The sequence below is a fragment of the Bombus flavifrons genome, chromosome 3 (genome assembly GCF_040668555.2).
Source record: "Bombus flavifrons isolate JBK064 chromosome 3, iyBomFlav1_principal, whole genome shotgun sequence".
In the NCBI taxonomy this organism is placed as follows: Eukaryota; Metazoa; Arthropoda; class Insecta; order Hymenoptera; family Apidae; genus Bombus; species Bombus flavifrons.
In genome coordinates this window covers 5,895,976-5,920,512 of record NC_138444.1, presented here as the reverse complement: position 1 = coordinate 5,920,512, position 24,537 = coordinate 5,895,976, and the positions used below count along the sequence as shown (strand labels likewise).

The 24,537-nt window shown below is 32.6% G+C and overlaps 1 protein-coding gene and 1 long non-coding RNA gene across 6 annotated transcripts; one reads left to right on the top strand and one right to left on the bottom strand.

The window, feature by feature from the left end:
* Positions 1 to 494: 494 nt before the first annotated feature.
* LOC138177826 (uncharacterized) lies at positions 495 to 3,602 on the top strand. 4 transcript variants are annotated; one of them, XR_011172556.1, is made up of 4 exons: positions 538 to 770; positions 889 to 1,219; positions 1,395 to 3,309; positions 3,421 to 3,602. It is a non-coding gene; the product is annotated as an uncharacterized LOC138177826 (long non-coding RNA). The 4 variants fall into 4 exon arrangements; XR_011172558.1 differs by lacking the exon at positions 889 to 1,219 and having other exon boundaries at positions 495 to 601; XR_011172557.1 differs by lacking the exon at positions 889 to 1,219 and having other exon boundaries at positions 543 to 770.
* A 2,958-nt stretch (positions 3,603 to 6,560) lies between these two features.
* Positions 6,561 to 22,837, bottom strand: cad (homeotic protein caudal). Of its 2 annotated transcripts, XM_069109452.1 has the most exons (4): positions 20,519 to 22,837; positions 15,899 to 15,967; positions 7,821 to 7,966; positions 6,561 to 7,102 (listed from the first exon to the last, which is right to left on the bottom strand). In XM_069109452.1, the coding sequence occupies exons 1-4, from the start codon at positions 22,074 to 22,076 to the stop codon at positions 6,884 to 6,886; spliced, it is 1,992 nt and encodes a 663-aa protein (XP_068965553.1). In that variant the 5' UTR covers positions 22,077 to 22,837; the 3' UTR covers positions 6,561 to 6,883. The 2 variants fall into 2 exon arrangements, with proteins under 2 accessions (XP_068965553.1, XP_068965554.1); XM_069109453.1 differs by lacking the exon at positions 15,899 to 15,967.
* Between the last annotated feature and the right edge of the window lie 1,700 nt (positions 22,838 to 24,537).

Sequence of the window (24,537 nt, the reverse complement as noted above, 5' to 3'; positions counted from 1 at the left end):
GAAATAGTATGTGGAACAATATATAGGAAAAAGGTATTGTTATAAATTTGATCATAAGTAAGATATGAAAAACTGAAATCTCATATGAGATATTTTACCGGAGAAATTGAAATACCTTCCGGGTAAAACAGTCAGTGGATCCATAAGATTTTTCCACCGCTTGCAATTCAGAGCGGTGAGTTTATCAATTATGTATATATATTGTATGCAATCCTAAAAAATTATAGAATTTCTTCTCATTTGAAACATTTAGAACCAAAGTAATGTTTTTAAAATTTTCAGTTCAAGAATAGAAGTGATTATGTAGCGAAATCATAAAGAATAACGCTATAAACAATTAAAATAATCTAAAGTTATACAAAAGTGTCATTCCGAGGTTATGATTTGCTCTATATCAAGGAAACGTCAGTTCCGATACCTTATTTATACATATATAAGCGTATAGAAACGCAAGGTGTATGATCTCGTAAAATTTTAAACTAACCTAAAACAGGGGAACAGTATATGTTTTCCTTTAGGAAAATATTCAGGTCAGGGTGCTACCTGAGCACTCAAAGTAAGGGCGCGTATTACTGCAAAAGGATTTCAGATACATACGCAGGTCGGACGTTTTATTACAGTTTTCATCCGCAGATTAGCCCCTTTGGAACCATCGATACTCGATTCAGCACCTTTATAGCCCCCCATAAAAGTATCTATTTGGTGTTTTCGACTGGACCGACTGGACCGAAACGCAACTCGAACAAAAAGCTATCCCCCGGAATTTCTCGGTATACGTGAAACGTTGTTACGTCTCGGGGTCCAATTACGTTAGGATCGCCGACGTACCTTTACAATTTCAAAGACGTTGCGCATCCCTTTCATTTCCTTTTTTATCTTCCTCTATAGATCCTGATTTTTACTATTTCATGGCGCGATACTGTGAAACCTAGTATATACGTATATACGTATGTATGGGAATGTTAAAAGCTTGTGGTTATATGATTAGAATTGTATGTGTGAGTTTTGAAGAAAGAGGAAGCACTTTTTGACTTCTTTGTGTGCTTAGTGAAGTTTACGGAATCGTGGATTTCTACGCTTAGATCTTTATGTTAGACTGTTCCTTTTTCCTCGTTTTGTGTAGTAGAGATTGTAAATCATAGATATTGTGGTATATAGAGAAGAAGTTGTTGGAAGCAAGCAACATGTATATAGTTTGAAGTTGTATTGAGTTAAAAGGGTTTGTAGAGAATGGTCGTTTGGAGATTAATAATGAAACTACGCTTGCAATATATCGAGATAAACATATGCTAATTTAAATATATTAAAGAGTATTTAATACTTATCGTACATATATTTATACGTAGTGTTTAAACACATATACGATTTTCTCATAAGTAATTTTTTTCCTACAGTTGATAGGTTTGTGAGGAAAATAGCAGGAAAATATCGTAACCGTAAGAGATAGAAAAGAAACACAACGAATAGGACGAAAAACGAATAAAATAAACTAAAGCGAAGTCAAGTAAACTAATGAAGACGAACAAACATATCAAGAGGAAAAGTACACGAAAACATAAACAATATTTAGAAGAAGACTGTTCAAAAGAACAAGGATATAAAACCATAATACACATGAAAAAAGGAATACGCAAGAAATAATACGTATATGTATATACAAAAAGAAATGAAGAACGAAAAAAAACAAATATGACGAGTAGAAGATGGAGGACAGAGAAGAGAGGGAACGAGTACTCGGTAGCATGTAAGCCAGCAGGGGTTGGTTTCAGGGGATGAAGCGTGGTCGGGGTTGGACATCGATCTAGTAGTTAAGTTGAGGGCTCCCATGGGACTCGTTGCCACCTTCGCAGCTTCGTCTCGTCTTGCTTTATTTGCCCCCTTTCTCAGTATTCACTGAATACACACTTTGGAATCGGTTACCGCGTTGCCTGGCCATTCGCATAAACCGCATTACACGTTTTTATGCTTGTATTTATGTACGATCTAACGAGAGCCATTCGAGAGCCGTCGTCGAGACAAACCAAGGAACTTTTCCGTATCGCAAACAAATCGCCAGGTCGTAAATGATACGTTACCATTCTACAGATTTGACGATCTCCAAGAGCATTTCACGATTGAAAATTGACCTCGTTGAATTTTAGTAGAATTCCAGTAATTGCCGGTCGTTAACGATTTGTATTTCTAACGTATTTATAACGTGTTTGTAAATTCCCGTTAACGAGCAATATATAAATGAGTACAAGCTCAAATATCGCGTCAGTCGTGTGCCAAGAGTGTACAAACATGTTTCTGGTAATGTACGATCGTTCTTATATCAATTTAAATGTGAACATGTATTACGTTCTACATTTTATGACCCTGATCTTCGAGTTTTAATATAACGGAATTTAATAGTTTTAGAGAAGAGACTATTAATCTATACGACAATCGTTAAAAATGAATGATCCTATATAAATTGGTCTGAAAAGAAACAAATATTTGGATTACGCAATTGATATTTATACGATTAGATATTGTTAATACCGTGCAATAATATGTAACAGTATTAATTGCCATATATATTACAAACAATTTAAATATTCCAATCCTATTCGTTATCTGACCCCTTGTTGCAATAATTTGGTTATGAAATAAAATTAACGATTTTACAAAAATTGAAGAAATTAGAGAAATGAAAGAAATTAATTTAGAACTGGCTAAAGAATAAAATGTCTCCTACTAAACTTTGTAAACGTAATACCGTGTACTTTGAAATTACGAATATATAATGATCACATATCAGAATAATATTAGGCTTAACGATCATATAATATTCACAGTATATATTATGATAATTAATTATTATATAGAATAATTTAAGAAATGCTCACGTAAATGTATTTTCACATAAACCATATGAGATTTTCCGTAGAATACGTTACGACTATTCTTGCTATTTTTTCACATACACATTCTATATTTATACTAACGTCGTAATTACAGATTACAAGCTTGCAAACAGTCTTATAACACATGGTACGTAAAACCGCGGAAATTCTCATTTTCTGTTCTTCGCAAATATCGTTCGTTTCTTTTATTGTCGTTAAAAATTCGAAATATTCAGGACCGACGAACTCAAAACGTGTAGCAGTAAAGCCAGCATAAAACGCGTTAACACGAAAAGAGTGGAAAAAGGGACGAGAAGAAAAACAAGTCCAGACGCGGATTCTCGAGATGGTAATAAAAATGAAGGATTGAAATTTGCCATGATCAGAAACAACAATGCATGCTAACTTTTCTCATGTTCTAAGGCATGTTTCACCTACGTAGGTAGGTACATTTTATAGAATTATACTATTATTATACTATTATACTATTATTATATTGTTCTCCTTATATGATCAAATATCTTATCTATCTTTATTATATGAACATCTTAAGAATCTGAAGAATCTGAAGAATTTCAAGAATCCTAGAATTTGATTAAAAATATTTCATCATCATGTCGTGATAGTCTGTATAATGAAAATTCTCAATTTCGAAAGTAAGAAATACGGGACTAATACTCTCATTTTGGAAAGTGAAGAAAATGCTATATAGGATATTTTAACTGATTTATAAATGCGATAATTTATACATATACACACACATACAGTGGTGTTAGTATGTAAATAGGAGAAAAAATTCTTATATATACTAAATCGAATGCAATTTAGTCATAGCTAATATAATTGAGCCGTTCGAAAGACAAATTAAGCCTCTATCCTCTGAATGATATTTTCAGAATTGGTTGCTAAATGCGAATTTGATATGATCGAACACTTAGTTATTTTATGTTTTTCTATGACGTAATTAATTGAATTTATGGGTGAACATATTCTTTTAAGTATTCGTACGCTCACCACTGTATATAGCATGAACCGATGAATGATAAATGAAAAATTTCGTGTTTTATCGCGTTTACTTTTCGATCCTCTATTATCCCGACTTGTGGTGAACACGATTTCGAGCGATTTCTTAACGAATTTACGATAATATGGCACGTATGTAACTACACAATTTTCTCTCGGATTGGGGTACGTAAAAATTAGGAACGATGAGTACTAATAACAATACACTTTGTGAATTATATCTCAAAAGTTAAGTATATAAAGACAAGCTTGTAAAAAGAAATATTCCTTGAAAATAATTAATTCAAATAATAACAGTAGAAATAACAGTAGTAACAACAACATTATTATTATTATTATAGTATTAATAATAGTAATAATAATATTGACAATAATATTAATAGTGATATTATTAATAATTCAATAAATATCTAATTAACTCATAAAATTATTAATAATCAGTCGATAATTAATTAAGATACTTCTATATCATGATCCTACATAATCAATAAGAATAATTAAATTATAAAGAAAAACTTTGTTTTGTATAAAAACATGCTTAAGGTTAATCTTATTGTTTTTAATTGAAAAATCGATACTACATGGTAGATATCTTGCGTTATAATTCACGAAAGTGTTAATTTTACCGTTGCTATTAATCAGGGTGAGAACAGAAGAACATCTGCACTGTAAATCATATTCTGTCGTTTTCTGCATGTCAACATGTTAACACAATGTAAAAACACAAATATGTACTAATTTCAAAATGAGTTCATAAACAATTCTGAATTTAATCAAAATCCATGGTACTTGTTTAGAAAGAAATTACGCTCCTTATTATAACGAAAAAGTTTATTTATCAAACATTATATAATAAAACGGGACGGAAAGTCACTTCTTATTATCAAAAATTAAAAATTCTCTAAAGTCGTTGCGTTGAATCATATCATAAATTTAATATATTCGATATTTTTTTATTGTAAAATTGTATAAAGAAAATTGTACGAGATAAGTGATTGAAAAAGAAGATCAATTTACACATGAATTTTGTTACTTTCCATACGAGAAATGTTTTTAATTTCGTTTTTCTTTTCTTCTCGTTTGAGGAGTATATCAACAGACTAATGCGTACCAAAGGGGTTGTTAGCGTCTTAAACTCTTTTCTATTTACAATTCATAACGAGACGATACGTTACAAGTACATGTTGTACGTTACATAATACAATGTTATTGATGTATTTGGTATAACTGAACAAATGGATGAGATAAAACGAATATGAGATCTTCGATTTGTGTAACTTCTCATCTTAAGATTTGAAAAAGGTGTTTTAAAATATGCTTTAAGCATAAGATATACATAAGGTCGTCCAAAACTATCTATCGTTATGATCATGACATAATGATCATCTCGTTAGAAAGTATTTGGAGAACCTAACAATCATATTTACAACAAAGAAGTTCTCGCTATATAGCGCGAGTAATTTGAAAAAAAGATCGAAGAATTTTTCGTTCATTCGTCTAATATCGTCTTACGATTGGCGAAGAAGAAACGAAAATAGAAAAGAGTATCCAAGTTTTTTATAGGAAAAATAAATTAAAAAAAGAACTAAAAGAATCGACGCTAAACATCTTAGCTTGTCTAATTTGTACAAGCGATACTTTAAAAATTTTAAAGATATATATACAAAAACGATCTTCTATGAGGCCCCTTAGAACGTAGTATTAGTCTGATGTACAAATAACAAAAAAAAATATGTATATATATATATATATATATATATATATAATATAATACACACACATATATATATATAATATATTATAATATACATATACATATATATACACACATATATATATGTCGGAGATGGAAAGACATGTAAATCCGACATATATATATAATATAATATATATATACATATATATATACATATATTTTTTATCATTTTCTTTTCTTTTTTCTGATCTCTTAATTGTAATTTCCGAATTCTGTAATTCAACACATTAATCGACGTGCACGAATACGCCGATATACTCAGTGGTTCGTAATTTAAGGCAAACGCTGGACGTTTCTGACATCATTCGTGTTTTGTAAAATATCAGAAATTTGATTGTCATTCGATAATCTAAGAACTAATTATAACCGAGGGTATGCCGTAAATGCGAACAAACTATCATACTTTGCAAAGCGTTTGGAAGAAATTGTGCACGATGTATTTCGGAAAAGTAATATATTTTTATTTTATAAAAATTTTGTATTCCGTCCCGTCTGTTGAAAATTGAAATAATTTTGTTTATAAAAAGTAGAATGCGGATTTATATGGAAATTCATATTTATGCGTACAAACAAAAATTTAACTTTAATTGTCAACTTTGATATTCATTATAATTTTGATTAAATTAAAATTTTGAAGTAAATTAAAGTTTCATTTTATTCAACTTAATGAATATCATATTTAACGTTATAAATATATTTATCGCTACATATTGTACGCATTTCTCATTAAAATTTTATCATAAATTATTGTCATAAAAGTATTTACAGAATTTCCATGAAATTACATAAATATCCGCATTCTACATATAAACACTATTTTTTATACCATTTTATTTCATTTTTCAATTCTATATTCCATAAACATTTTATATAATATATAATATCTATTTATTTAATATAATATCTATTTATTTTTTGTAACCACGATATTCTAGTTATTATAAGTCTTTTTCTCAAAAATATCACATTTTGTTTCGAATTATTTAAGTATCCTCTAATATATTTAAAAACTGATAAAAGAAAAGTCTGTTACATTAATCTATTAGTCAATGTAATTAATTTTGATGATTTGATGTCGGTCACCTCAATTCATGCGTCCTCTTACCAGCATGCGTTAGGTGGAGCTTCCGGAATTAGTCGTCGCCGGACCAAGCTTTTGTGATGTGGTCGCCGGCGCCAGGTCACAACCCCACCGCCAATGGGAATGGCTGCTTGGGTGGACAGCAGCTGTCGCGCCTCAAATAAGTGGATGCGACGAAGGTCCGGGACGAGGAGACGGCGGATCAGGTTCGTAACCAAGCATCCCACCCATTTCTGCCAACCCTCCGATCGTTAGGTTGGCCATCGGGCTGTTTGGTATTGCATCTGCCGCTTTTAACTCTTTCTGTTCGAGTTCTTCGCGCTTTTTAACTTGTTTCCGCTCTTTCGCGCGGCGGTTTTGGAACCAGATTTTGACCTGTAACAGAAGAATGGTGGTACCTTTAAATTGTGTGTCTAGGAATATAGTCGGGAGATAGAACATGTATTTAAGTAATATTTAAGGATAGAAGATTTGAAACTATTTTTCTAGGCCTTTCAAAATACAAGTAATAAATATTTTACAAGAATATTGTGACAATACAAATGCAGTTTTATTTCACTAGTGCCTACTGATCCAAATAAGCTTGTGTTTAGATGTTAGATAAATTTTAACGACTTCACCAATTATTATATATTGAGAAATGATTAAGGCGGCTTCATATTACAATAATTTCAAGGAACCAGCAAAATCAAAATCAATCAAAATTATGCAACTTTCCTAAACGTACTATAAATTCATATACAGTCCACTATATATGTATGTGATATTTACAGTAATAGTTTTTCGTGTGTTTATAAAACCGACTATAAAATCCATAAGTTTCTTTAGATACGTTGAACATATAATTTAAAAAAGAAAATTGTATTTATCTATGGTGGTATCAGATACCATCATATGCTAAGTATACGTATACAGCCTATACTAATAAGTCCAATACTATCTAATAGTCTGATAGAAAGTACTATTTCCTTAAAAAATACAATTTAGGTGTCGAACCTGCCTCTTTATTCCTACAAACTCTCCGCCTCACGCAAGTCGCGTTTTATTTTAAAGTCGCAAATATTTGTATCTATTATTTTTGTAAATTACTCACTTGACGTTCCGAGAGCGCAAGATTAGCGGCGAGTTCAGCTTTGCGACGAATTGTGATGTAACGGCTATAGTGAAACTCCTTTTCAAGCTCCAACCTTTGATGATCTGTGTAGACCACTCTGTATTTGTCTTTAGTTCGGGTTTTTCCTGTAAAAAGCAAGAAGGCGAAGATAAGATCGACATTATTACACGTTTAATATCTGCTTCCCTAATTCTCTTGTCAATAACGAGTATAACGAAGATAACGCTTTTGACGATCATACAAGTAGACACATCTCGTACTGAAGCCCATTAGTAATGTAAGTAAAACATGATTTATAATAATTTTAGAAAAAACTATTCGCTACACATGACACGTGTGAAGGAAACCTCGAAAGAACGATAAATCACGACGTAACTTCAAAATGGATAATACTCGTCCGAAATTTCGATGGAAATTATATTCAATTATATTCAATTGTATTCAATTATAGGAAGATTAAAGATTACATTAAAAAGTAATACATATAAAAAGTCCATATTTGCATAAAATGTTAATAAAGAATTTTCACAAAATTAGGAAAAATATGTAAGTTTAATTTTAATGCAGTTAGAACACTAAAGGAGAAAAAATTTTACCTAATATCAAACGGTTACATTGTCTACTTCATGCAGTGGCAGGCATATCAATTTAGCTTGTAATTAATCTTTTTGGAAGCTTAATCAAGCATAATACTTAGACGTTTCCTACAGTAAGCGTTCAAATACTTTAGCGAGCCATTGTATATGAATGACAGAACGTTCTGTGGTTCATTACTATATAGCGACAAAGAATTTGAAGAAAATGGGCGAGAAAGAAGATACCGATAAGTCTGCGTCGTTGATGGTGCGAATTCAACGTGGCATTCGAAAACGATTGCTATACACCAGAGTACGAAATATACAAAATGAGAAGGAAACTGAAACGCAGCGAAACTGACGGAGAGGGCGGGAAGAGACGCAACGGGAGAAAGGAAAACGATTAGATAAGGCCGGTGGCCGGCGAGATCAAAGGCGTGCACGTTAATCCACCACTCCTCGATAACAGTGCTCGAGGCCTTCGAGACATCACGAATAAGCTTCGACCTTAGACTTTTCGATGGTATATACATGGATACAGCATGGCTGGCACCAAATCACCGAGATTACTGTATAAGTAACTCTTCGTTTGTGCCAAAGAGAAATTAATTTCTACTGCCATACATGTAATACTCAAATTTGATACTGCGTTTTCTTCCACAAGTACCGCAGACTTTTAGAAATCGCAATAGTTTAAATCCTCAAAAAATGAATATTTAAAGACACTATATTTAAAAAGCATTCTTTATAAAAACAACAACTTCACTTTTATGAGAAATGTCCCAGGATTTTATTTATTTCATTTTAGAGCCAAATCAGTGATGTTATCAAATTAGCGATGCTATTTGAGACCAAGGTATTGTTCTCTCTTTATATTTCGTACTTTTGTTGTAACTTTTCAATAAAGTTTTAAATGACGTCTAGATATAACATCTTTTACTCGATTACAGATACCCGTAGAATACACTGACAAAGTTTGATTGCGTAAAAGCCATTTATAAAAGCCACTAATTTCAAATTTCCTCTTTTTTTTTGTTAAGATTATATTATTACGATTTTTGAAGAGTATTAACTATGTGTGGAGGAAAATGGAGACTTGAGTATTGTATATTTGAATGGGGTTGAAAGATATGTTATATACATAGGTATCATAGCTGTTCAAATATTAGAACAATATATTATGACACGTCGAATTTCTTGCTCAGATTGCGCTCGATCGTTATCGTGTACCTATGAGCATATAAAATTTTTCGCGGTAATGATAGTGAAATAATGAAACGATCCCCGTCGCAAATATAAAATGCGTTTTACGCATAGAATATTTTTGGAAATTTGATAAAAAGAACGTTTTATGGAAGAGTTTCACAAAGTAAGAAGATTCTATGAATGATTTATACTGCCTTTCTAAATAAGAAGAAGAAGAAGAAGAAGGAGAAGAAGAAGAATAAGAAGAAGAATAAGAAGAAGTTCCTTACAAATATTAATTTGAAAACTATGATACAACTTTGGCGAATTTTTCGTATCAGTTCGTAGATCCTATTTTCCTATACTTCGTATTATTTACAATGATTATATGTAGATACTTAATATAGTATTAGGTTGCCCGGAAAGTGTCTTTCTTCTATAGACACGTCTTTTACAACGATGCATACAAACATGAAACCTAATCTATTAAACGTTGTGATCTTTATCTTGATAGAACAAAATGGATCATACGTAATTTGATAAAATAATATAAAACGGAAAATGTTGTGTATCCATTATTTCCTTATAAAACGAAAGAAACTTTTCGGACGATCTAATATGTAACAAAATACATATAATGTGCAAAAGTTTAAGTATAAAATATTCAAGGTATGCCATTTCTTATAATATTCAATGGATAAACCAAGTCCCTATTTAAGTTGCATTTTTTAAATTAGTTTCATAAAAGTACGAATTTGTATAAACATTTAATCCTTATTAGCATTCTTATTGGTTATGGTAGAGACCATAGAAAACACAATTTAATCGAAGTCATCAACAATTTTGCACAAATTCAAAGAAAATGAGGGCATGTATACTTATACAATACCTTGTAGGTACACTACTATTGTTTTAAAACAATAATTAATATATGCAAATCAGTGAATAACATTTGTAAATAACAAGAAAAAAGTCAATCGTGTATAAATATTCGAATATCATTCCTTTTTCGACAATGCGCGTACACGTATCGTTCGTCAGAATCGCAAATATTTGCCATGTTAAGCATAATTGTCGATGAAACTTAATGCACGATAAACAAGCATAAAACATTATTAAATCTTATCGACAGACATTTCATCGTTGAAGATTGTCATCGAAACAGAAAGAAGAAAAAATTCCAAACGCTACGGCATTATGCGTGCTTCAATTTCGACAGATCTTTCCACGTACTCTTTTGATACATTTTTTTTTCTAATGTATTGTTAAAAGACAATTTCATTTCAAAAGATTTAAAACTGAAAAATAAAATAGAAAATACAAAGACACCAGAATAATAAAACGGAAAAGTTTGCCATCCAACACGAAATTAGTCCGCTCGATGTAATAGGTGAAAAGCCAATTTCCTTGTAACTGTTTGATTTTTAACCGTCCAAAGTTGTATACACTTGAACTTTTACATCCGAAAAAAAGTCTATCGGAAATCCCAGAGGAGAAAACGTTGTTTGAAGGGGAGAACGGTCGGTTTTTCGATGTAAGAACCGCGTAGTTGTGTGAGTCGGCAAGGATTACCGTCGGCTTTTTTCATCTCTCTGATATCGGAACTCGCACCTACGATTATCCGACCGGTTTCTTGTCAACACTCGATCTACTTATACTTTGAATAGCGTAATTGTTACACCAGGTCAGTCACGATAATTTCATTTCACCCATTGTAAGTACCTACTCTATTACGCATTGACATATATATTTCTTGTAACACCGTGTGCATCATTCATCTTCCCCTTTCAGAAAAGAACTTCATAAAAATCAGTTCTGATACAAATCTTGACACATTTTTGACCCACTCGCGTTTGTTACTAAAATGATCAAAACGGGCAATTCGTTATTTTCCATAGAGATTGTTGTTTCAAACAGAATATTATAATCGTCACAAAGATGTTCATTGAAATATTATTCGAAAGAAGAATATTACAGAACCGTGAATTTTCAGAGATTTCAATGATTCTCAATCATATGGATAAAATATACGAGTCAAAACTTGTTTTTCTCCCTATGTATTTGTTCATGTATTTTACATTCTAGTTTCTTTGATACAATGTTGATACTTCAAGTGTAGCAAGAAACTCTTGTAATTTCAAGAAAAGTACGAAATCGAGAGCTACTGTGCGAGAAGTTTCTTAGATTTCTCCTTAGAAGTTTCTTAGATTTACTGTAAGGAAACATATTGCTTAACGTTTCAGCGTTAGCCAGTTATTCTTTATCCAAATAATTAATTCACAAGATTTGTATAACACGTATCTCACATAGATATTCCTGTTGTAAGAACTTCTCTACTATTCGATAAGAAAAGACAACGTGAGCGGAAGAATGTAAATCGTCAGCACGATGTAGTACAAATGGAAGAATTTGAGCATCACAGAGGAACGTGTCGTGCAATATTTGTAGAGAGATTACAAAAGAATTTCTTTCGAAAGAATACGCGCCTACCTTTAACCACGTGTCAAACATCTACTTTTCTGAATAATTTTACGAATCTCCTGAAAGTCGACTTTAGATATTCGCTACAAAATCAACCCTTTATGTTGTAATTAATCTGTTCCGTACAAGCATGACGTTTAGGACGTACACATATAGTTCAATCAAAAACAAATCCACGTCATGATTTTGTGCCTTCACTTCGCTATATGTGCATTTTGATTGAGCAAGAGGGAAGAATATTTTGCGTACTATCCGGCGGAAAAGTGAGACGAGAAGAGAGCTCGAGCAAGGGAGCAAAGAAAGAGGACTCCTGGGGCTCGTTGCTACCCCATTATAGCGTTTGCTCTTCCATTTCGCTATGCGAAATGGTGAAAGCGCGTGTCCCGCTTTTCCTGTCGATGTCCTCGAGTTCTCTTTGCCACCCCCTTAACCGCGACCCCCATGCCGCCACTCTACTTGAACCGGCGCTTCTCTACTCGCACGGGTACTATTCGTCAGTGACATCACAATTACCTCTATTGTGCCATGCAACATTTGTATATTACATATCAAGTGTCTTCTCTGTAGTTAGCTATACAGTAGTCGCTTCGTTGATTAATCTCGTTACGCGCATACAAGATTTTTTTAATATTACTGAAAATATTGCTTAAAATATACAGGAGAGTACGATTTATTTAAATATGTGGAATATGCTTTACTCTTTGTGAGATACTGTTTGGGTTTCTAATAAGTGGACTGCTGATGTTTATACGAATTTATACTTTTATAGCTTTTTGTATCTTTAGAAATCTAGGCAACCTGTCTAAGTTTATATTGAGATATCATTTTACAAGAATCCTTGGATAAATACTACACGTATTCGCTTGAATTGCTCAGAGAAGCAAGTTTACATAAATCCTAACCTTGTAACTAACATTGATAGGACGAGAAATTCTTGGTGGTCGAAAACAACAATCAATCACAGCACGGCGCGCGACGCTCAAAATTCCTTGACACATATGCACCTTTTTCAGCCGCAAAGGTCCAGATCAAAGAATATACAACGTAATATTTGTAATTTTCTGAATCGTAGAAATCGTTATCGCTGTGCAATTTTATCTCCGATAACGGCGCTCATACGAGTGCGCGATATTTATAGAAACCATGATTTGCAAAAATCTCATCTAACTGATCCGACGAATTTAATTGAATCATAATCTCGAGTGCCTCGCACGTGCTTCGTAATATGCACGACGATGTGTTTTAACCCGTTAAGCGAAAAAGACGAGTTACTTCGTCACCAAGTCGCTCAAACGTTTTTTAAGCGTAAGAGTTTCTTTATTTACGGATTCGATGTTTTCCGATACGCATTTTTATTTCTGTGAAAAATCACCTATTTGTAAGGGAATAGAAAGATAATACAAAATCGTCAATCAAACGTCTATTTTAGAATTATAAGTTTATCCTCTCTCAACGGCTTATCGAGTCAGGTCAAAATTCAGATATTTATGTGTGCAAGGCTAAAGTAACAGTTAGTAACAATGTACAGGGTATTTAGAGGTTCGGGGTAATTGTACCTACAGTGTACTTCTCGAATCGAAATTTCGCCAACCCTGTATTTAGAAATAGTACCTGGTAAAATTTCTTGCCTCGACCCTCAACTGATTATTATATTGCCGACACGGCAAAATTCATTAGCCGGTTCTTAAGCTGCAGGTACAAATGGGTGAAATATAACACAAAAGGGTCGGTATAAGAGGATTAGGAAAGCAAAGTAGAAAGTAAAAATTATCCTGGTCGATTCTAACAAGTAACCGTAAGTAAGTAATATTTAATGAAAGTTTAACGAAAATTGGTAAAACAAACCGTTTGGAGAAGTTTTACGACATAATAGTCGAACGTTTAGATGGACTTACGCCACAAAATTGTTTCCAAAAGTTTTACGAGTCAATCGATTTATATTCGAGTATATTTAGCGTGAATTTATAATTGTGACGTGATCGTCATGCATTCGTGCGAAATTGACAATTAGGGAAAATTTAGATTTCATTTCTATAAAAATACAAATTTGCATAAACATCTTTATTCTATCTTCAGCTTCTCACGAGGTGACCAAAATGGCGTCAGTAATAAAATCCGAAGAAAACGCGTTCTCTATCGCGATGACTCGAACAGAATGCGGTCGTTCCGAAGGAGCACGCCAACTATAACTAATAATCACGAGGAAAAATCGCATACAGCCAGAAGCGTGCGAATATACGTATTCTGAATCATCTGAGTGTCGTCTTTATACGAGACAGCGGCTGCCTGCAATATAACCATAAAATCCGGGTAATAGCCGGTAGAAGGTATTGAAGGGACGCTGGGCTGTGAAACGGTCGAAAAATGAGAAAAAGGTGAAATTTAGCAGCAGGAAGGAAACAGGGCGAGGAAAGGAAAGTCGTGATGTCCTCACGATTGTAAGGTGCTATCACTGATGATTTGGCTGTAGTTATACTTCGAAGTGAAGCAAATACTTGAAAGTTTGCTTCTGTATACTATGATTCATGGATTCACAAAGTGTATGGATCGCTAGCTGATTTTGGCCCAGTTAAATATCAAAATATGAAAGTTCTTTAAACGTTCATTAGAAGCGTCTTATTCATCGAAAATCGCCGGTTGCACAATTCAAAGTTGTTTCGGTTAGAGATCACGCGAGGATTACTGTTTTTGCCTAGTTTCTCCAAGTTTGCAGATCTCTATCACGTCAATTGTGAAAGTCAAGTCTCGATAGTAATTACGCTTCGTGCGACCTTCGAATGGATCGTGAAAAATTATTGTTTTCCAAAGTAGATGTCGATCCGTAAAAGTTTGGAAGCCTCACTATGGGCGATTTAAATGCGAGAGTTTACAGCTTAGAAAGTTGAAAATACTGGAACTTCGAAAATCGGATGTCAGATAATTAGAATTATTTGAGAATGTTACGTCTAGTAGTGGTAAACTTTTCAACGATTTCCATCTTTAATTTAATTGATAAATTTAGTTGAAGAATTTAATTAATAATTATGTACATAATTGTCGATTTTTATTACTGGCATTGTGCAACTATATGAAAAGCAACTGCGTTAAAAGTTATAAATATATAGTAGAAGAAACATTTAGATCGCTTATAAATTATCACAGCATACAATTCATGCAAATGATTATATCATGCAATAATTCCATCATCGATATTCGTATCATAAATATGAAATGATTAATACATAATCGAATATATCCACAATATAAAATTTACATTCAGCAAGGCAAACTTAACGACTATAAGTTTAGATGTACGTAATTGAGACATGCAAACTATCGAATAATCTCACTTTTCTTCTAAATATTCTATATAAGTTAGGTTCTTTTTTCAATTCTTCGTAAAGAAACTTTCGAGTTTAAAAGAAAAGGCAATAAATAAAAATAAATATTGAAGGCTACAATGAAATTAGAAATACAATTTTTGAGAAAACACAAGATTTCCATTGCTTTAAAATTAATTTAAGAAATTAATTTTAGAACTATTTTGGAATAGAAGTAAAAAATATGTATATAAATAAATTTCAGTTAACGGTTATCAGATATAAACATTTTAAGAAGCGAAACCGATATCATAATCTCCTGCGACCTTGAAAAGTGATATTTCATAAAAGAATCAAATAAAAAATCATATACATTTACAAGTACTTGCATAGGATTTTACAAGGGAAGCTAGTTTATATGAATAAACACTTTTGTTCATTACTAATCAACGACATATTCACGAATAGCTAGAAAATAACACAGTGCACATCCGAATATCAACTATTGATATCGTACCGTCAATGATGCAGAGGTCGTGAATCGAAGAACTTGCATTTGCGTTGCAACTTGCAGTTATGTTGCATGCTGCAATAGTAGAAAATATTTGACTGTTTGAGCGTATAGATATCTTCATTCTAAGATTATTCCACTAGAGATATATGAAGCAAGTTCTTTCCCGTAGCGTGAGTTTTATTATGAAGTTTAAGAAAACCTCAATCTTCTTTATTATGGAGTATAAAAATTGTAGTCTTCTTCATTATGAATTTTAACAAATCCCTGTTTTTAATTATAATTACCTATGAAAATAACAATAATTTTAATAAAGATATACAACTTTCTAAGTGTTAGAAATTTTCAAGTGGCATTTCAAAGTTATAAATAATATTTAGAGACAATGTTCTACTCTCGTCTCGTTTCCTTTTAATTTTTCAGTGGAAAAGTTTTATGCAGAGAAATTTTCTAAGAGCTATAAATCTTCTCCATCATATATACATACATCACGTAATACGAAACTCAATCCATAAACTGTACACGAAGAATTAACAGACATTCGAAAGGTTTACCGAAACAATTAAAATCCACGTAAATCAGGAAGCATGTATATGAACATGTAAATATCTATGAATCTATAATGTCAATTGCAACAAAATTCAACGTGAAATATGTAAACGTATAGTGCCAAAAAATTTGATTAATCTTTACTTTGAAGTTTTATTAGTAAGTATTGCGATGAAATCAGACTATCGTGACTCTATCGATAAAGTTTGAAACAAAAGATCTGAGAATATAAAAGTTTTCTATGGTAATTTATCTTATCATGTATGTGATTTATCTTTAGCATTGCTACAAAATGGAAAAATCCGCGTAATTTTAAAATTGCGTTCAACTTCGTTGCGACAACTTTCAAACTCGCGGAACTCGGAAGAAAATTACTTGACATGTTTCGTGACTAACTGTGGATGAATTTTGAAAGAAACGAATCCTTTGTACTTGAAGATGACTGGAAAGAGTAGCGTTCTGAGTTTCGTTGGTCCGGTTAAAAATCGAGGCGACAGTAAGAGGACGGAGATTATCTCACAAATATTTGAGAGCAATTAGATGTTTGCTCGTCTGTTACCGTGTTTACATTGTTCACCGTATCTAGACCGCAGAGACGTGTTTATGTATAGTCGAGTGCGATGTGCGCCGAGTTCTACACGATTCTTTCTTAAAAGTCTTTCTCATTTAACACTAATTCAAGTAAACTATATTAAGATTATGTATATCGACAGAAATGATCTTTCGCGTATCGTGAAATAAAGTGAATTTGCTATCGTTCGATATCGTTTGATAGAGGAGCGACATTATATGAATTTTCAGTTTCGAGATATCTACGAAAATAAGCTCTAAACGTGAATTTATCAATCATTCTGAGAATTGTTACTCATCTAACGAACCAATAATATAAGTCATATATATATATATATCAATAACGGGATACTTTATCGTAATTCGTCAACTTTGGAACAAATCTGATAATGCACATGGAAACTGCAAGATATTTAGGATATATTTGACAATGATCGCAAAAGTATTTAAACAATCCATTATATTAATAAGTTTGAATATTCAATGGGACCATCTCGTATGTCTAAAACGGTTGTGTTGTGTATCAATTTTTGTATTGAAAATATGCTTGCAGTAAATCTCTCCTAGTTTCTTGTATATATTACATTTTCAGATTGGTTTCAAAGGTCAATACATATAATAATGGCAGTTGTGACTCATTATAATACTGTGTAATGAAATTGCAAAATGTGTTATGAAATACATACAATATGAACATACAAATTTTTTATGTTAAACGTTCAAATACTTTCATAAAACACTGTATGTATTACTGTAGAAAGATATAATGTATTATATTTCACCTAGTATATAAATATCATATCTGTTGACATAGAGACCCAATGTCCTAGGTTGCCACAGTTTGTCGTATTATTGTATTTGTAACTCGATTTTTTGTTACAGGCTATGTAGGTAATTATTTAAATAGGCATCTATCAAGAAAATATAAATGATTTTTCTATCGATTCGTACATCAATAAAATCTTACGCTTTACGTTCTTCAATTAGCTATTAATTAACGCTACTTTTGAATGGTTTCAATTTTAAAGAACAATTGTTATAATTACGATTTTTATTTAATTAATAATTCACCAATAAATTTGACAAATTTCTTGCATTTCCTAATAGCTCGATTTTGAATATGTCAACTGATTTTAATTTATTTTAAGTGATATGTAGGTAAAGTATTATTTGCCAGATATATAAATAATAGAATATTTTATGAAACTATTATTATATTTTGAACACAGTATTTATTACCATAAAATAAAATACAATAAATTATAGTAGGAGGTAGCAAATTATATAATCTATATTCGATATTATATCATTGTTGAGGGATAAACGAATATAATCATGTAGAAACGAAATGATATTTTAAAGGTATAATCGAAGCTCCATTAACGCGGGAACCTTATCTGTATTAACGAGAAACGTTTTAATTCGTCTCATCCATCGTGTCAGTTATCGTTTTTTTTAATACCAGTAATTAGAATACTGTTTGAAGCAATTTGACTTTAAATCGTGAGACGTAAACTGACAAGATCGTTTTAAAAAACTGAAATTCATTGCATGAATTTATCAATGCATTTCCAGATACCCTTGCACAATAATTTTCCAAACAGATTGTATCAGCGAAACATTTTACAACTATAAAATTGTTCTTTATAGTCCATAAACTTCAATTCCGCAAACAATATTTTGTAATTTGTGAAGAATGTTTTAAATTTTCTTAACTACAGATCGCAAAATTGCACTGTTTTAACGTTGCTTAGAAACATCTTTGTAACGTCGTTTGTGTATTTGTATTAACGTAAATTGCAATTTACGATTTTATGTAAAATAGGGCAATTAATTTGCGATTTGTTTAATTTGTAAAATTACGCTTATAAATCTTTCCTTCATTAGCAAACTCATTAGCAACAAGTATTTTTACTACTTTACTGTATAGAAATTTTATTACTGAGTTTACTACTTTATTATGAAAAAATTTATTAACGCTACATATATATATATATATACACATATTTATTAAGATTTATTATAGTATAATAAGAAACTATAAACTACATTTATCATAATTCTACAAAAAACAATTTACTAATTACTTGTAACTTGTAAGATTCCGCTAATACCTAGGTTAATACAAAGTAAATTGTGCAAGAGAGCCGTGATCGAAATTTGTTCATCATTTTCTTCCTATTATTCGTTAAATTTCATTCGAGGTACGATTCTCACGTTCGTAAAATATTATCAGTAACAATAATACGATGTCGCATAAATATCGCGTTATCTACTTTTTTCTTGTATAATGGTACCTATATCGATTAGTCTTGCAAGTTTAATAATTATCGTTTTTGGTGTTTATTATTAGCGAACAAAGTGACTCGCGTGTCTCTGCTCATTGTCTTTTGTTTAATTACTTCGTCGTAATTTGTTGACCAATGTTTGACTTTTCGCGACATGATACGATATTTTATGTCTGTATATCTAACTTTGAACAGTCTCAATGTCGAATGTTAGCATAGTGGTTAATTTGATTCGACTTTTAAACAACGTCTTTTCTTTCAAAAATAATAAATTTTGAGATAGAACGATGTCTGAATATTAATACGAGTACTTGATTGTAGATGGAAGATTTGTATAGGAATCGTTTGCACTGCGAAGGGTTAATAAACGATATAAAGACAAAGAAAGTGAAGATCAAATTCTTCAGTCTAAACTTTCCATTTAATTATTCTTAAGTCAGAAATGACTACCATTCTCGGATTTTGATCAGAGTGTTGAGTAAACAGTATCGTGTCCAAAAAATTTTCGTGTATGCACGAAATTGAACAAATCAATTATTGATACATTCGTGATCAGTAATTTTATACGAATTATAACGTAGGAAATCAAAACACTCTACAATTCAGAGAAAGAATTTGAAAATTCCGAGGAGGAATAGAAATACGTATTATATTTTGAACGTTATTTTATACGACCAAATAGACGCAATAAACGTTGAATATTAAATAGAAATTCTCTGTTACTGCAATTAACGAACCAAATCTTCTTTTTACAAATCCTACCAATTTTATAATCAGCTGACACCAAAAACTAACAAGTATATGCCTACCAATAATATATGACTAACAAAATATACCAATGTATATCCAATAGGGGAAACATGTACAAAACCGTATAGCAAGACAAAACCATATATCCATACTCGTCTCCGTAGTTAATTAAAAAATCCGATGTAAATTAAGAATAAAAAGGATAAATAAAATAATTAAATAAATAAAAAATAGAATTTTGATTTACACAATTTGTTTCATAAAACGAAAAATTATCCAGAACCTTTAATATACAGTTTTGTGCGGATTTCCCCCAAATACGAGAAATAAATCGTATCCATAAATGAAAATAAAATGAACTTGTAAATAAAATAAAGTAACTAAAGAAAATACGTAAAGCAAGAAAGTAGAGCATATAAGTAATAAAATAAAGTAGATAAGTAAAGCAATAAAATAAAATAAGACTAACCAGGATTGGGGTGAGACTGGTAGGAAGTCTTCTTCATCCACTCGTAGGGACTTCTGATCTGCGCGGGTCTCATCGATGACGCGCTATTAATACTGTTCCCACTATTGCTAGTGCTAGGCGGCGTAATATTTTTACTATTCGTAACGTTACTGCTGCTGTTATTCCTCGGTGGAGTAGACGAAGTCTCTGGATTACTAACTTCGCTCCCGCTGGCAGTAACGGGAGGACTTGTTTCTTCAGTTATAAGAGGACCACTTGCTTCATTACCCCAATCATTTAATCCTGCCAGCTGAGCTTGTTGATACTGGTGATACTGATATTGATGAATATGTGAGTACGGGTAAGCGTGAGGATGCGGCCAATTAGGAATCATCTCTGCCGGATCCAAATATTGTTGTGGTCCAGGTGATTGATAATGGACATGTGGATATCCATGTGGATGTGGTGTATGTGCATGTGAAAGTCCTTGTGAAAGTGTTTGTGTATGTGCATGTGCAAGTGTTTGTGTATGTGCATGTGCAAGTGTTTGTGGAAGTGCATATGAAAGTGTTTGTGGAAGTGCATGTGAAAGTGTTTGTGGAAGTGCATGTGAAAGTGTTTGTGGAAGTGCATGTGAAAGTGTTTGTGGAAGTGCATGTGAAAGTGTTTGTGGAAGTGCATGTGAAAGTGTTTGTGGAAGTGCATGTGAAAGTGTTTGTGAAAGTGTTTGTGGAAGTGTTTGTGGAAGTGTTTGTGGAAGTGTATGTGAAAGTGTTTGTGGAAGTGCATGTGAAAGTGTTTGTGGAAGTGTTTGTGAAAGTGTTTGTGAAAGTGTTTGTGGAAGTGTATGTGGAAATGTATGTGCATGTGTATTTGGATGTGAATGTGCTTGTGCTTGTATTTGTGTTTGTGTATGTGCTTGTGTTTGTGCATGTGTTTGTGCATGTGTTTGTGCATGTGCTTGTGCATGTGTTTGTGTATGTGCTTGTGTATGTGCTTGTGTATGTGCTTGTGTATGTGCTTGTGTATGTGCTTGTGTATGTGCTTGTGCTTGTGCTTGTGTATGTGCTTGTGCTTGTGCTTGTGCCTGAGCTTGTGCTTGAGCTTGTGCTTGTGCTTGTGCTTGTGCTTGTGTTTGTGCTTGTGTTTGTGCTGGTGTTTGTGCATGTCTTTGTGTATATGTATGTAGATGTGCATATGTATGTGGATGTCCATGTGAAGAACCATGTGGAGATCCATGTGAAGATCCATGTGAAGATCCATGTGAAGATCCATGTGGATGCTCATGTGGATAACTATACCAATATTGCTGACCTCCGTCGGCTGTGGTGTTTGTTTGTTGCGGACCATGTTGTGCAGAATGATGTGCAGAATTATGTTGCGCAGAATTATGTTGTGCAGAATTATGTTGTGTAGAATTACTTAATGCAGAATTATTTGGTGCCGAATTATGTTGTACAGAATTATTTTGTGGTATTTGCTGTGGTAGTGGCTGCTGGCCAGATACTTGCTGTTGTTGGCAAAGCATCGCAAGGGAATTATAGTAAGATACCATTCCGATATTACATATGTCTCCCATTTAATTCGATTATTTTTGTACACCCTCGACAAGAGCACTTTTTTTAGTCAATTCTTGTTAATCAGTTGAGCAACGAATTTCGAGGTTTGTATAGACTAGATTTCTTTTATCACAATTACGAGTTATTTTTAGTCAATATAAAATTTAGTCATATAAAGCAATTATTAAGATTCGTTAGATCTTATGCAACATTAATTTATTAAAAGATTAAGTTAAATTTATCTCTTTTGTTGCTTTATATCGCTAGTTTTTGTCAATAAACATAAATTAAGCTTTATAGGAACAATTTCTTGTTTTTAAAATTTGTGTCGTAGGTTAGAAACCTTCGTCACTGTGCGCTTGTCACGGTTACATCTTATTAAACGAATAAGTGTGGTTATCAAACGAGCCGCCTCATAGTGTCAATAACGTTGATGTAAGTGGTCAATCTGGAATTACCAGATTTATATGTCGAAAGAATTATTTCTGTCACTGTGACGAGTTCCACAGTGAACAGAAACCAATTCTAAAAATTTGACAGCTTCCCCATTGCGAAAGTTTTGTTAGTTTGACCTAGCTTGAACTTTTTAACTGTTTAGTTGATCACTTAAACCACGCACCTTTCACATCCAGAAACATTCGAAGTTTTCTCTTCAGTTTTCGAAGCAAAGTAGACACACGAATAAGATTTAAGTCCTGTACTATTGAGTATAAATTCACGACTAGACACACTTCCCTCTAACAGCAAACGCGTGCGCGATGTTGAGATAACGACGGTTGGGTAGACTGTGATCATCAAGCCTGTGACTCTGTCAAGGCATAGAGACGCCCGGGGTGGGAACTTCTCCCCACAACTGGTACCAAGCAACCAATCAACGCGTTGCGTGGTTACCGTTAGCTGTAATGGCGTCGCACGAAAGTTTCGACGGCCAGAGATATCGCTGGCAGATAAAAATTGCTGGAAGGCAGCTCTCACACCCCCGCGAATGTAAACCAAACGTGAAACACGCGAAATAGACAACATTTTTCGCACTTGTCGCCATTTAATAGCACTTGGACGAGGTTATGGAAATTTATCTGAAGGATCTCTGCGTGTTTACACGAGATGATGGTAGGGGACGTTTAATGAAGATCGGTGCACACGCGAGAAAGTTCAGTTTCTGGGCTTGATCGAGATTTTATCGTCGGAGAAGATGGATTATTTTAGGTTTTCGAATATAGAACGAGTTCGTGTTATGTAACCGGTCTTTGGAATCAAAATCCGTCGACACGTTTGTTAAAAATGGAGGATTTAATAGTTTCCAGGGTTTCAAAGATATGATTTCTAAACGAAGAGTTGCTATTGAATGAATACTTAAGAGAAACTTTGCTTTAACTAATAGTTATGTAGAATATGTGTAAAAGATTGTGGGCAACTATAGATACATAGTTGTTTATATATATATATATATTTATATTATATATATATAATATAGCATATACATTTTAGTTCTACTTCAGTCCGAAACGCTATATAGTTTTGTGAACTTTCCGTTCCGTAGTATAATAATATTATTTTAAAAAGAGATATTGTAGATCAGCGGCGACCACGAAGTCCTCACACATGCAGATTGTGATCGTATTATTCGGATAAAAATATTTATTATGTGTATTTATTTATTTAATTTATTTATAATGAATCTCTTCCATTCAGAAAGATTGTTATTTGGCACATATTTGGCACATTTAGGATATAAACTTCCTGTCATGTCTTGGGGGTCTGCGAGAACAATGTGTTGTTTAAAGAAGGTCTGTGCCCATCGTTGTATAGCATTGTATATTAATTTTCATTAAAAGAGTAACAGGTGATATATATATAAATAATCGTTTGCAATTCGATTAAATATTTGATATCTGCATAAATATAATTTAGTAGAATTGAAATTAAATTACATAGATATGTACAGCTATCGTTTAACATTTACATACGTATAATCATATTCATTGAATATAAGTGTTTATATATGTATCTTTAGATATTTTTCGTAGAAAAGAATCTAAAATGAAGAGAGAGAAACGCAATGAGAAATTACATAGCTCATCGCGTTCGTTGCACCAGGCCAGCAAATTCTGATACTTTATTGCGTGGTCGTAACAAAATCATACATAATTAGGAATGTATAACAATTATAAACTGCACTGCGCCGACTTCATAAATCACCCGGCCACAGAAATGATTTAAAGCCAAAAACTTGAACTTGTGTGGTTTCATAACTGTGATTAAGATCAATGATTATCGTTTATTACGTTTACATAAGGTATAATATGAGTATTTAAAATGAGAATGAAACGATTGCATGTTATTCACGGACAATCCAACTAAATTATATAGGTACTATTTCCAAGCAATAATAATCGAGATATCCCTTGCTTATCAGCACTCTATATTTCTTTCAAGTGACTCGGAAATAGTGTTCTTTACGTTACACGCGTGTATATACAC